At 44.8% G+C, this 12,923-nt stretch overlaps 1 protein-coding gene across 1 annotated transcript; it reads right to left on the reverse strand.

Annotated features, from left to right (window-relative positions):
• Positions 1-5,884: 5,884 nt before the first annotated feature.
• LOC137672501 (uncharacterized) lies at positions 5,885-12,511 on the reverse strand. The gene is given in 3 exon segments (XM_068416739.1): positions 5,885-6,811; positions 7,910-8,011; positions 12,380-12,511. Coding segments are annotated over 3 exon segments (1,161 nt in total).
• Between the last annotated feature and the right edge of the window lie 412 nt (positions 12,512-12,923).

Genomic DNA, 12,923 nt, shown 5'->3' on the forward strand with positions numbered 1-12,923 from the left:
TAACAGTGTTCTTGGCTGCTCATAGAGAAATGCAGGATATCTGTATAAAATTCTCAAGAACTTGTCCAACCTTTAGTACTGGCTAGCATACTGTAGGTACAGCTTATGTTCTGGGCTAATAAAATGTTATTTATATAGCATCACATTTCACAAAGCTTCATACTTCCACAGAAAGTCTATACAGTGCACATGTAGGACTATACATTGAGTCTGGGCTTAGAGACAGGTATAAATTGCATTAACTCCAGGAGGTATGAAAGGGAGCCATTATGGCCATAATACCCCCAGCAGTCTTGTCTTGGGTACTGCCTTGGAGTGCTCTGTAGGAAGGCAAGTTGTGCCAGGCAGTGAATGAAAGGGAAATCCAATGTTCAAGTGTCCTTGTTTCCCTGTCTTTAGAGAGGACTAGTAAAAGCGTATCTCCAGACTTCTCCAGGTTGCACACACTCAGCTACTCAGTAAAGAGTATGTATGATGCAGAACTTTGGTTATTCGCTGTAGAGGTATGTAGTACACATTATGATTTAATTCTTAAAAGATTTATCTTCCTTAAGAAAAAATATGTAGTACCATTAACTGTAGAAAGCAAAAATGGAATTGAAATGCTGTGAAGAAACAGAAATTTCTAAAGTACACTGCAGCTGCTATTTGAAATAGCAAAAACACATGATTGTCTTTGTACCAAAACTCAGTTTATTCTTCCATTCTTTTTGAAAACTGTAAGTTGCCTTGACTTCCACAGGATCTTATTTCATGCTAGTTAATTTTGGTTTACTTTCATAATGAAGACAGCGTTAAAGGGTAAATCGTAAATCTAGATCTTGAGATAATCTCCTATGGGAAGTTAGGCAAACATATGACATTTGGACAAGGGAGTGAAAGGGCTCTGGTATAAAAACAAATAACTTCTACAAGCACAGGTCTAAAAGACTTGAGTTAAAAATGAAAGGTTTCAAAAAGAAAATTAGCAGAGAAAAGTAGTGTTGGAGGCAAGATGGATGGTATTATAGGAAACATTTATATCTGTAACACAGAGTTACACAAAAGCTTAAAGATCATTAAACTGAGGCGTTGGAATACAATGCAAAACAGGGAGAGGAGGCTAGGACAGATATTAGAACACTGCATAAGTGTCTGAGTGAATGAACCATCAGGGAGAGGAAGATGATTTTATGCATTTTTATAGTTCAAGATTTTGATTAAGTGGAAAGGAATTTGGAAAGGAGAGGGAACAGTTGTCAAAATAGTGGTTAATTAAGGCAGGCAGAGCAAATGGGAATGAAAAGAAGGGGGGGAAAAGATCTGTTTGCCTTTTGTAAGTCACTTTTGAGTAGTTGAGTATAAGCGCATGTAAAAGGCGTGTTATTGATGGTCTAGTATTAGTGGTAGTTGGAAATCTATTTTTTTTTAGATTCTTTGGATGAGATGTCATTTTGCTTCAAATTATTCTTGCTGTTGGCTCAAAATCAAATCAAGATGTGCTTTGTCGAATAAACTCTGAAAGTCAAACACGTGTGTGTATTTATATATGTATATATTTCAACCTCTCTCAAACTAAACAAAATCAGAAGACAGTAATTTGGCTAATTTAATGCATCTAATTAGAACTAAGTATCAAAATAGAAAACAAGATTTTGTGTTATACAACTCATCAGATTAGTTCCCTGATACTCAATCTAAAGACTTTGTATATGTTAAGAGTCAAGTGAGGTGTTCCTTTAGAAGATCAAACAGTATTGGTAAGAGGAGTGGTTTTGAGAGCTCTTACTGGATGTTGAATCATTTGTAAATCAAAACAGCAGCTATGAGAAACAAAATCCAACAACTATAACTAACAAATGACATAATAACAATTTGAATTTGAGGAGGGTGAGGTCTTCTAAAAATTCTTCCAAATACTTGCAAGGATTCACGGGTGGTTGGTTACTTCTTTGCGTACCTTCATGCATGCATTTTCAAAAGCTTTTCTAAGTTTTCCAGATATAAGAGTTGTTCTAATAAAAGATATTACCTTTTCCTGTAAATAGATGGAATTGACTGCAATTGTTTCCAATAAAGCTATTTTTTAATGAGATTTGACAAAAAGCTTTTTCTGTGCATAATTAACTTAGTTGTTTTCTACAGATGTACTGGGTCTGGCTGAAATGGAGTTAATTGTCTCCATAGCAACTTGTATGTTGCTGTGTTTTAGATGTGTGACCGAAACAATGCTGGCAACGCACTAATTTTTTTAGCTATTGCTGAATGACGTGTGCAGCATCAAGGCCTTCTCTGTTTCTCACTCCAGCCCCACAGTGAATAGGCTGGAGGTGTGCTAGAGGTTGGGAGTGAACACAACCAGGCAAAAATGAGAACCAGGCAAATGACAGAAACGAACCAAAGAGATATTCCATGCCGTATGACATCATGCTCAGGAATAAAAACTGAGGAAAGAAGGAAGAAGGGGGAGACGTTCAGAGTTATGACGTTTGCCTTCCCAGGTAACCATTATGCATGTCAGAGCCCTGCTTTCCTGCAGATGGCTAAACATCTACTTCCCGTTGGCAAGTAGTGAATGAATTCCTTATTTTGCTTTGCTTTCTCACACAGCTTTTGCTTTACCTATTAAACTGTCTTTATCTCAACCCTTGAGTTTTCTCAGTTTTACCCTTCTGATTTCTCTCCACATGCCCCTAGGGGAATGATCAGGTGGCTGTGTGGAGCTTAGCTACTTACTGTGGGTTAACCACAACAACAGAAAAAATTGCTCATTGGAAAAGGTAATTTCGTGCTTTTATACTTTAGCAAAAAGTCAACTTTTCATTGACAGTCTGATGGAAGAGTATGTCTGGGGGGAAGGCACATAAAAACGGCAGCTGAGGTTATAATTTCCTTACAGAAGAAAACCTGAACATGCTTTGACGGTAAATACAGCATCTGAACTAAACATGATGATTAGATTTAGACTTATTTTCCTTTATTATTTGCATGATTTTAAAATTGCGTATCTTGAAATGGCTTTTGTGGTCTTTCAGTACTTCTTGTACATTTGTAACAGGTAGATGCATAAGACTATGAGATCTTGTACAATTTGAATGATTATCCTTTACGTTTTTAGGGACTAAAAATCAGATTCTTAGCTGATGCAACTTGTCTTAAACAGATCAGGCTGATATATATCTCCAGAAGGTTGAATCCTTAAAGTTTATCTCTGTTTTCACTCATTTCAACCCAGTCTGAGACAAAATTTCTCCCTCAGAATTCTGCCAGTACATATCAGTGTCAGGCTACCTAACAAAACTGCTCCAGCAAGTGCTTGTACCACAATCTTATTAAACCATTTCCTCTTAAAAAAAAAAAAAGCCTCTTTTATTCAAGATAATGTTTTTTTTCCCTTTTCCCCCTCTCCAGATTTTCACCTTGGGAAGCGTTTGCAAGACAGCATTTTTTTAGTATTCCAGATAAAAGGCTCTAGTTTTCGGGCTTCCAAATTTTCCCCAACGGTTGTTTACCAAAGTGAGAGCATCCCACAACCAGCCTGCCCATCCTGGGTCATGTGGTTTTAGGAATCATTTAAGTAAACCATTGGTTCTTTCCACTATCCCATTTGCTTGGGGGTAATAGGGAGTGTGGAAAGTCCATTTGATCCCTCCTTTGGTTGCCCCGTCTTGGACAACCTTAGCTGAAAAGTGTGAACCGTTGTCTGATTGAATTGATTGGGGTTTTGGGAAAGAGCTAAACCATCCTTTCAAAACTTGGACTGTGTTCCCTCCAGTGGCTCGGGCAAACACTTCTGCCTGCACCAGTCCTGATACTACTTCCACTCCCACTAACACATACTGTTTTCCTCCTGACTTGCAGAAAGGTCCAATATAGTCTATTTGCCATGTTTCCCACAGTTGCTTTCCGATTTTAATGTGTAGGGGCAGATTGTCCAGGGGATGTTTGTCGAGTCAACTGCGGCATAAGCTGCATGCAGAATTACAAGTTCAACAGTTTTCCTTTGTGACAGGCCAGCCTCGAGTTTGTGCCTCACAGTAAAGATCTTTGGCTCCCGTGTGCCCTCGTTTGACATGCAAACATTCTAATAGTCTTTCCCAATTTTCTGTTATTGGTTCATTTTGTAGGGGAGCTAAACGAGATAATTCATCTGCTTTATTGTTCCAATGACTAGTTGGATCATCATTGGTTTGATGAGAGGCTACCCAGACTATGGAAAAATTCCCTTGTTTGGCAACCTTTAGAATATCTTGCCACTTTCCCTTCTGCCATATTGGTACCTGGTTCACTTCCCACCCATTTTGTTCCCAGAAAGGAAGCCACTCAGTGCACCCCTTGAGACAGCAAAGAGTCAGTATAGATATAGACAGGAGAAGAAGATTGAGCCTCATGTTGGAATACACTCCAAACCGCAATTAATTCACCTACTTGTGCGCTACCTTCGTCTTCTGTTACAATTTTCTCATCAGTCTGCGTTTGTAAGGCAACTGCTCGATACTTCCATACTTTTCCCTTGCATTTGGCTGAAGCATCAGTGAACCAAACATTCTGTAATTGCTCAGAAAATGGAGGCGCTACTTGTATAACTGGAGGTGGGAGATTATTCTCGTGGTCTGGGGAAAATTCTTCCTGTATAGCTAGTTTTTTGGGTGTGCCTTCTGATACCTTAAAGATGCTACAATAATGTTCAATTTGCATATACCATTTCCACACAGATGCTTGTTGTGCCACCCCGTCAGGGGGAGGGGTCCCTGCTAAAACTGGTTTTATTACCTTAAAGGGGTCTCTAAGAATGATTGGTTGTTGGTGGATGGTGCACTCGGCCTCGCGTAATGCTAACACACACAACAATCCCTTTTCCCATACTGTGTAACGTTTTTCTGCATCCTTAAAACTACAGGAATAAAATCCAACAGGCCTCAGGGGTCCTTCTGGTCCCTTTTTCCAAAGATGGATTGACAGTACGGATTGAGCAAATTCACATTCAATTTGGATTGGATCAGTGGGGTGAATTGGACCTAAGGCTTGGTGACTAGAAGCCTCAAATATTAGTAATTGTAGGGCTTCTTCATGGACAGGAGTCCATTCCCAGGAAACACCGTTTCATAACAAATTATACAGCAGTCTAGCTATTATAGAAAAATCAGGAATATGTTTTCACCAGAGTAACAAGATTCCTAGTGCTCCTAGTGCAACTTTCATTTTGAGGTAGGTAACTTTACCTGGTCTAGGGCTAGCAGAGTATCATCAGGAATGCACATGGTTCCTCCTTTCCCATATTCCCAGGAATTTAACTTCATTAGCTGGAGATTGAACCTTTTCAGGTGGGACTTGCAATCCCAACCCTTCCAGGTGTTTTGATAATTGCTGACTGCACCTTGCCTACTGATTCAATCTGGTCTCCCCCTATTAACACACCATCTATATACTGATGGGTTTTAACATACTTTTCTAAAGGAATTTGGTGTTTTTGAAGGTTTAATTCCACATTGATGGGCATCATTTTCCTGTATAGCAGAGATCTGAGCACCAGTGTCCACTAGAAAAGGCATAGGTATTTGTTTAGGTCCCACTACACAAAATAAAATCAAATCACCTCGTGGGGTGAGGGTGAGCTGTCTAATGTGCATCCACCCTTCGTCTATCCGCTCACGAGAGACGGGTGAAGGAATTAGTTTTCCTCCCTTCTGGGTGAGAATCTGGTCATTACCTCCTGCTCCACCAAAGGTGGGGCAGAGGGGATTTCACTTTTTCCCCCGGGGGCATTAAATGGTTTCTTGGGTGGTTTCATTACCCATCCCTCATCAGTGGGGATTAATCTTGTGCCTTTCTCTGGCCACTCTAGTACCAATTTTTCCAAATGTTCAGTAAGAAGCCCATCCATATACTTCACGGGTATTCCCTTTCATTTTCCTATTATCCACAACGCTTTCCTTTGAGATATACTATCTTTCTTTAAATTCACAGGGTTCAGGGGAGAGGGCCTCGCTGGAGGAAACTTCGCCTCCATACGCCTCACATTTTTAGGTTCTAATTTCACTGGACCATATTTCCATCCCATAGTTAATCAATTCTGAGCTACATCCTCCCATGTCCACATTTTCTCTCCCGGGGTATGGCAATCTGGGGTTAAAACTCCAGTTAAAGCAGCTGTCACCCGTGCACTCCCAGAGGTATTTCTAATAGTGCTTTGTAAGTGGATTCCTAAGGGTTTCAACGAGTCAGGCAAACCTCTATTCAGGGGAGTCATCCTCTCGGGATCTACTGAAATCATCATTGGGGATTCCTGCCTAAACTTCAATTCCCGAACATACATCATCTGCAAACAAGCCGCCTTGTGCACTTTCTCCACAAGCTGATCCACCGAGCCTGTAAGAGCAAGAGGATCTCCCCTTTCCAAGGGATTTAAACCTCCAGCCCAATAAGCTGCTTGCTGGGTGAGAGACCGAGGGGCTCTATGATCACCAGTAGTCAAGAACACTCCAGGTCCCCAATATCCCTCAGCTTCTCTTTCACTCAACATAATCTGATCTCCGCCAGTTAACGACACTCTCCACACATACTCTGTCTCAGACTCCTTTGGACTGCGCGAATATTCTTTTTTCAACTTAGCCAATTCAGTTGCTGTATACAGCACCTCCTTAGTAACCATCTTAGGGTTATTGTCCTCACTATCCTCATAAGCATATTCTACCTTGACCAGTGGTCGAAGGGGTTGTGGAAGGCCCTGCGATAAGTCATATCGTGCCCTCGCTTCCTCTAGTTCCCCATTGGGGTACAAACCTTCCCTTCTATGGCAATCACAAGAGCGGGACAGGGTTGCATCAGTTCCCTGTTGACAATTCCGTCCCCCCTCACAGTCACGAACAAATAATTTCTCTACCAAAGCCTCCTCCAGACACCTTGTATTCTCCTGTTCCTTCCCCACCTCATTTTGTAGAGCTTTAACCTGTTCCTCTAATTCACAATTTTTTCACTTTAAATCTGCCACCTGCTCTTGCAATGACTGCACCAAAAGCTTTAGTGCCTGCGGCGTCTGTGTTGGGTCTTCTAATTCCTGATTTTGAGTTTCAAAGGCTGCAGCCAGACTTGCACCTAAGACGGTGCAAATCAGGGCTTTACCTTTTCTCGGTTTAGCTTTGGCCTCTTTGCTCAACACTTCAATTCGATCCACAACATTCCCTAATTGATACCAATTTTCCATGCCCATTCATCCCCAGGTGAAGAGAGACGTGCTCTAAAATTTCCTAACAGATTATACAAAATGTCGTTTTCTGCCAAAACTGCAGCTATTCTCTCTAAGCTATCGATACCTTCCGAAACTCAAGGATCCTGTCTGTGATGCCAATTAGAATGTCAGGTTCCGAATCAAGTTCATCACTTACTGTGGCGAACCTAGAGTTCTAATGGTTGCCTGGCCGTTGGCCCTTGACAGCACCCCAAGTAAAGCCACTGCAGTCAGTTCCACGTGGAATCCACCTTTGAATCTCATGGTATGCTTTACCTGCCTACAGGTAAAGCACCCCCCACAAATCCTGACACAAAATAAAATAGATCCGAGATCCTTGAGTTCGGATAAAGCACAACTGAGGCACGGTACTGATAAACCTATCTTTGGCTTTATTTATTCCAACAGCAAGGCAACTTCTTAGGATATAATGAACAAGGAACGGGGGGGAGGCAGGAGAGAGAGAGAGAGGTAAGTAAAAGGAAGAGAGGAAAAGGAGATCAGTTGAGAGGGAAAGGATAGTCACCACCCTGGATCCCACGGCGTCCCGTGGGTCCTCTGTTACTCCTCAGCAGTCAGGGGTGGGTGCACACATGGTGCGACAAAATGGCTCCTTTTCATAGAGAATTTTTGCACAGTCATGCTGATGTAGAGCCGCCAGTCACAGTCACAAAGGTGTGGTTATCATTTCACACCACTCACAGTCATGAAGGTGTGGCATGTGCGGTTCCCGCGCTGTAGGATTAGTTTGTCACTAGGCTGTCGCCTGATCTCCTTGATGGATCTTCCGGAGGAGGGGGACGGCTGTAGGGCAGAGACACCATACGTCATTCACCCTTAGTGGGTAGCTAATTCCTCGCCTCAGAAAATGGCGTCCAGGTCAGGTAGTCCTTCATCCCAGAAGATGGCATCCGAGCACATCACAGAATCACAGAATGTTAGGGATTGGAAGGGACCTCGAAAGATCATCTAGTCCGGTCCCCCTACTGGAGCAGAATTACCTAGACCATATCACACAGGAACGCGTCCAGGCGGGTTTTGAATGTCTCCAGAGAAGGAGACTCCACAACCTCTCTGGGCAGCCTGTTCCAGTGTTCGGTTACCCTCACCGTAAAGAAGTTTTTCCTCATATTTAAGTGGAACCTCCTGTGTTCCAGCTTGCAACCATTGCCCCTTGTCCTGTCAAGGGATGTCACTGAGAAGAGCCTGGCTCCATCCTCATGACACTTGCCCTTTACATATTTATAAACATTAATGAGGTCACCCCTCAGTCTCCTCTTCTCCAAGCTAAAGAGACCCAGCTCCCTCAGCCTCTCCTCAGAAGGGAGATGTTCCACCCCTTTAAGCATCTTCGTGGCTCTGCGCTGGACTCTCTCTAGCAGTTCCCTGTCCTTCTTGAACTGAGGGGCCCAGAACTGGACACAATATTCCAGATGCGGCCTCACCAGGGCAGAGTAGAGGGGGAGGAGAACCTCTCTTGACCTGCTAACCACACCCCTTCTAATACACCCCAGGATGCCATTGGCCTTCTTGGCCACAAGGGCACATTGCTGGCTCATGGTCATCCTGCTGTCCACTAGGACCCCCAGGTGCCTTTCCCCTACGCTGGTCTCCAACAGGTCTGTCCCCAACTTGTACTGGTACATGGGGTTGTTCTTGCCCAGATGCAGGACTCTACACTTGCCCTTGTTATATTTCATTAAATTTCTCCCCGCCCAACTCTCCAGCCTGTCCAGGTCTCTCTGAATGGCTGCGCAGACTTCCGGCACGTCAGCCACTCCTCCCAGTTTTGTGTCATCAGCGAACTTGCTGACAGTGCACTCTATTCCCTCATCTAAGTCATTAATGAATATATTGAATAGAACTGGTCCCAGTACCGACCCTTGAGGGACTCTGCTAGACACAGACCTCCAACTGGACTCTGTCCCATTGACCACCACTCTCTGGCTTCTTTCCTTCAGCCAGTTCACAATCCACCTCACTACCCAATCATCCAGACCACACTTCCTCAGTTTAGCTGCGAGGATTCTGTGGGAGACCGTGTCAAACGCTTTACTGAAATCGAGATAGACCACATCCACAGCTTTACCATCATCTATCCAGTGGGTTATGTCCTCATAAAAGGCTATCAAGTTGGTTAAGCATGACTTCCCCTTGGTGAAGCCATGCTGAGTGCCCCTAATGATCCCCCTATCCTTGATGTGCCTAGAGACAACACCAAGGACAAGTTGTTCCATTACCTTTCCAGGGATGGAGGTGAGGCTGACCGGTCTATAGCTACCCGGGTCCTCCTTCTTGCCCTTTTTGAAGACTGGAGTGACATTCGCTTTTCTCCAGTCCTCAGGCACCTCTCCCATTGCCCACGACTTAGCAAAGATGATGGAGAGTGGCCTAGAAATGACTTCCACCAGCTCCCTCAGCACCTGCAGGTGCATCCCATCAGGGCCCATGGATTTATGGACGTCCAGATTGCTTAATTGGTCCCTGACCCAGCCCTCATCAACCAAGACAGAGTCCTCCTCTATCCTGACTTCTTCTGGGGCCTCAGGGGTCCGGGGCTCCTCAGGACAGCCTCCAGCAGTATAGACAGAGGCAAAGAAGGCATTCAGTAACTCCACCTTCTTTTTATCCTCTGTCTCCAGGGCCCCCACCTCATTCATCAGTGGGCCTACATTGCCTCTAGTGTTGGCTTTACCTGCAATGTATTTGAAGAAGCCCTTTCTGTTGTCCTTGACCTCTCTTGCAAGGTTTAATTCCAAGGAGGCCTTAGCTTTCCTAGTTGCCTCCCTACAACCTCTGACAACAGACTTATATTCCTCCCAAGTGGCCAGCCCCTCCTTCCATGATCTGTACACTCTCTTCTTCCACTTGAGTTTGCCCAGCAGTTCCCTGTTTAACCACGCAGGTCTCCTGGTACCCTTTCTTGACTTCCTACCTGCTGGGATGCTCTGTTCTTGAGCTCGGAAGAAGCAGCCCTTGAATGCTAACCAACTATCTTGGGCCCCCTTAGCTTCTAGTACCCTGTCCCATGGGATTTCCCCTAGCAATTGCTTGAAAAGGCCAAAGTTGGCCCTCCTGAAGTCCAGGGTTGTGATTCTGCTAGCTATTCTGGTCCTGCCACATGAGATCCTGAACTCTACCATCTCATGCTCACTACAACCAAGGCTGCCCTCAACCTTCACCGCTTCAACCAGACCCTCCTTGTTAGCGAGAACAAGATCCAGCAACGTTCCTCTCCTAGTTGGCTCATCCACCATTTGCATCAGAAAGTTATCATCAATGCACTGGAGGAACCTCCTGGACTGAGGATGTCTGGCTGAGTAGGCCTCCCAGCAAATATCAGGGTAGTTGAAATCCCCCATGACAACCAGGCCCTGTAATTGTGAGACTGCTCTCAGCTGCCTGTAGAAGGCCTCATCCCCCTCCTCATCCTGATCCAGTGGCCTGTAATAGACACCCACAACAGTATCACCCCTGCCAGCCTGCCCCTTAATTCGCACCCACAAACTCTCAACTCGCTCCTGATCTGCCCCTGGACAGAACTCAATACGTTCTAGCTGCTCACTCACATAAAGTGCAACTCCACCACCTCTCCTTCCTGGCCTGTCTTTCCTGAACAGGACATAGCCATCCATGACCACATTCCAGTCATGCAAGGTGTCCCACCAAGTCTCTGTAATTGCCACTAGATCATAGCCCCCCGACCAAACACGGATTTCCAGCTCCTCCTGTTTATTCCCTGTGCTGCATGCATTGGTGTACAGGCATTTCAGGGAGCGAGCTGAGCACACCGATTTCACCCTAGGGGGATGAGAGGCCTCCTGGTCTACATCAACACTAGAGCGTTGCCCCAGTGGTGAGTGGTGCAAGCCCAGCTACAACCCCATCCCCCTTCGAATCTAGTTTAAAGCACATGAGATAGGACAGATTCTGAGACAATGCCGAAGGGGAAGGCAAGGCGTATCGAGGAGCAGACCACACAGGCATCCTCCACAGGATACAATGGACAGAATATCTATCAGATATCTATCTGTTCCAATGTCCTCCAATGGCTGCAGGGGGAGAACCTGTTTCAGCATAGTCTTCTTTATGGGCTGCAGGGGAATCTCTACTCTGGCTCCTGGAGCACCTCCTCATCCTTCATCTTTACTGACCTTTGTGTCTGCAGGGATGTTTCTCTCATTTTTTTTCCGTCATTGCTCTGTCTCACAGCTGCAGCACAGTTTTTTTCACCATTTCTTAAATATGTTAGCACAGAGGCACCACCAGCATAGCTCATGGGCTCATCTGTGTCCTGTGATGGGTCCATTTTGGGGCCAGTGGGAACTGGCTCTGTCTCATATGCAGGCAGCCCTGGATCTTTTATCTCAGTGCAATACACCTAAACAATAGCAGTCACTTCTGATAAAGTGACTAATTGTGCTTCTATATGTTTCATTCCAACAAGATGGGAAGCAGGACTGGTGATTATTTCTCTAGGACGAATAGGTGTCAAATATTTTCTGATATCAAATATACAGCAATAAGGTGACTGCTTTGCAAAAACTATTGGAATAAGACAGGAAAACAGATAGGAAGTACATAGGTGTACATGCACACACACAGAGTATTTTTTAGGGATAATTGCTTTTCTTTCATTGGAAGGAGGGCAAGGATTGTTCTTATAGGAAGTAGATAAGGCAGAATAAGGCCCAAAAGAAGAAAATCATTATTTAGTTCTTAGGAGGAAAAAACAAATTCATATATACAATGCATATATATTACACCCATTTTTAGAAAGGGTAGAAAGGAGGACCCTGGGAACTACTCATCTGCCAGCCTCACCGCTGTGCCTGGGAAGATCATAGAACAGATCACAGAATCACAGAATCATAGAACCATAGAATGGTTTGGGTTGGAAGGGACATTAAAGATTATCTAGTTCCCACCCCCTGCAACAGGCAGGAACACCTTCCACTAGACCAGATTGCTCGAAGCCCCATCCAACCTGGCCTTGAACAGTGCCAGGGAGGGAGCAGCCACAGCTTCTCTGGGCAGCCTGTTCCAGTGTCTCACCACCCTCACAGGAAACAATTTCTTCGTAATATCTAATATAAATCTACCCTCTTTCAGTTTAAAACCATTCCCCCTCGTCCTGTCACTATTTGTCCTTGTAAAAAGCCCCTCTCCCACTTTCCTGTAGGCCCCCTTCAGGTACTGGAAGGCTGCTATGAGGTCTCCACGGGGCCTTCTCTTCTCCGAGCTGAAGACCCCCAACTCTCTCAGCCTGTCTTCATAGGAGAGGTGCTCCAGCCCTCTGATCATCTTCGTGGCCCTCCTCTGGACACGCTCCAACAGCTCCATGTCCTTCTTATGTTAGGAGCCCCAGAGATGGACGCAGTACTCTAGATGAGGTTTCACGAGAGCGGAGTAGAGGGACAGAATCACCTCCCTGGACCTGCTGCCCACGCTGCTTTTGATGCAGCCCAGGAAATGGTTGGCTTTCTGGGCTGTGAGCGCACATTGGCGGCTCATATTGAGCTTCTCATCAACCATCAGCCCCAAGTCCTTCTCCTCAGGTTCTGCTCTCAATCCATTCTCTGCCCAGCCTGTATTTGTGCTTGGGATTGCCCCGACCCATGTGCAGGACCTTGCACTTGGCCTTGTTGAACTTCATGCGGTTTGCACGGGCCCAGCTCTCAAGCCTGTCAAGGTCCCTCTGGATGGCATCCCTTCC

The sequence above is a fragment of the Nyctibius grandis genome, chromosome 21 (genome assembly GCF_013368605.1).
Source record: "Nyctibius grandis isolate bNycGra1 chromosome 21, bNycGra1.pri, whole genome shotgun sequence".
Classification (NCBI taxonomy): Eukaryota; Metazoa; Chordata; class Aves; order Nyctibiiformes; family Nyctibiidae; genus Nyctibius; species Nyctibius grandis.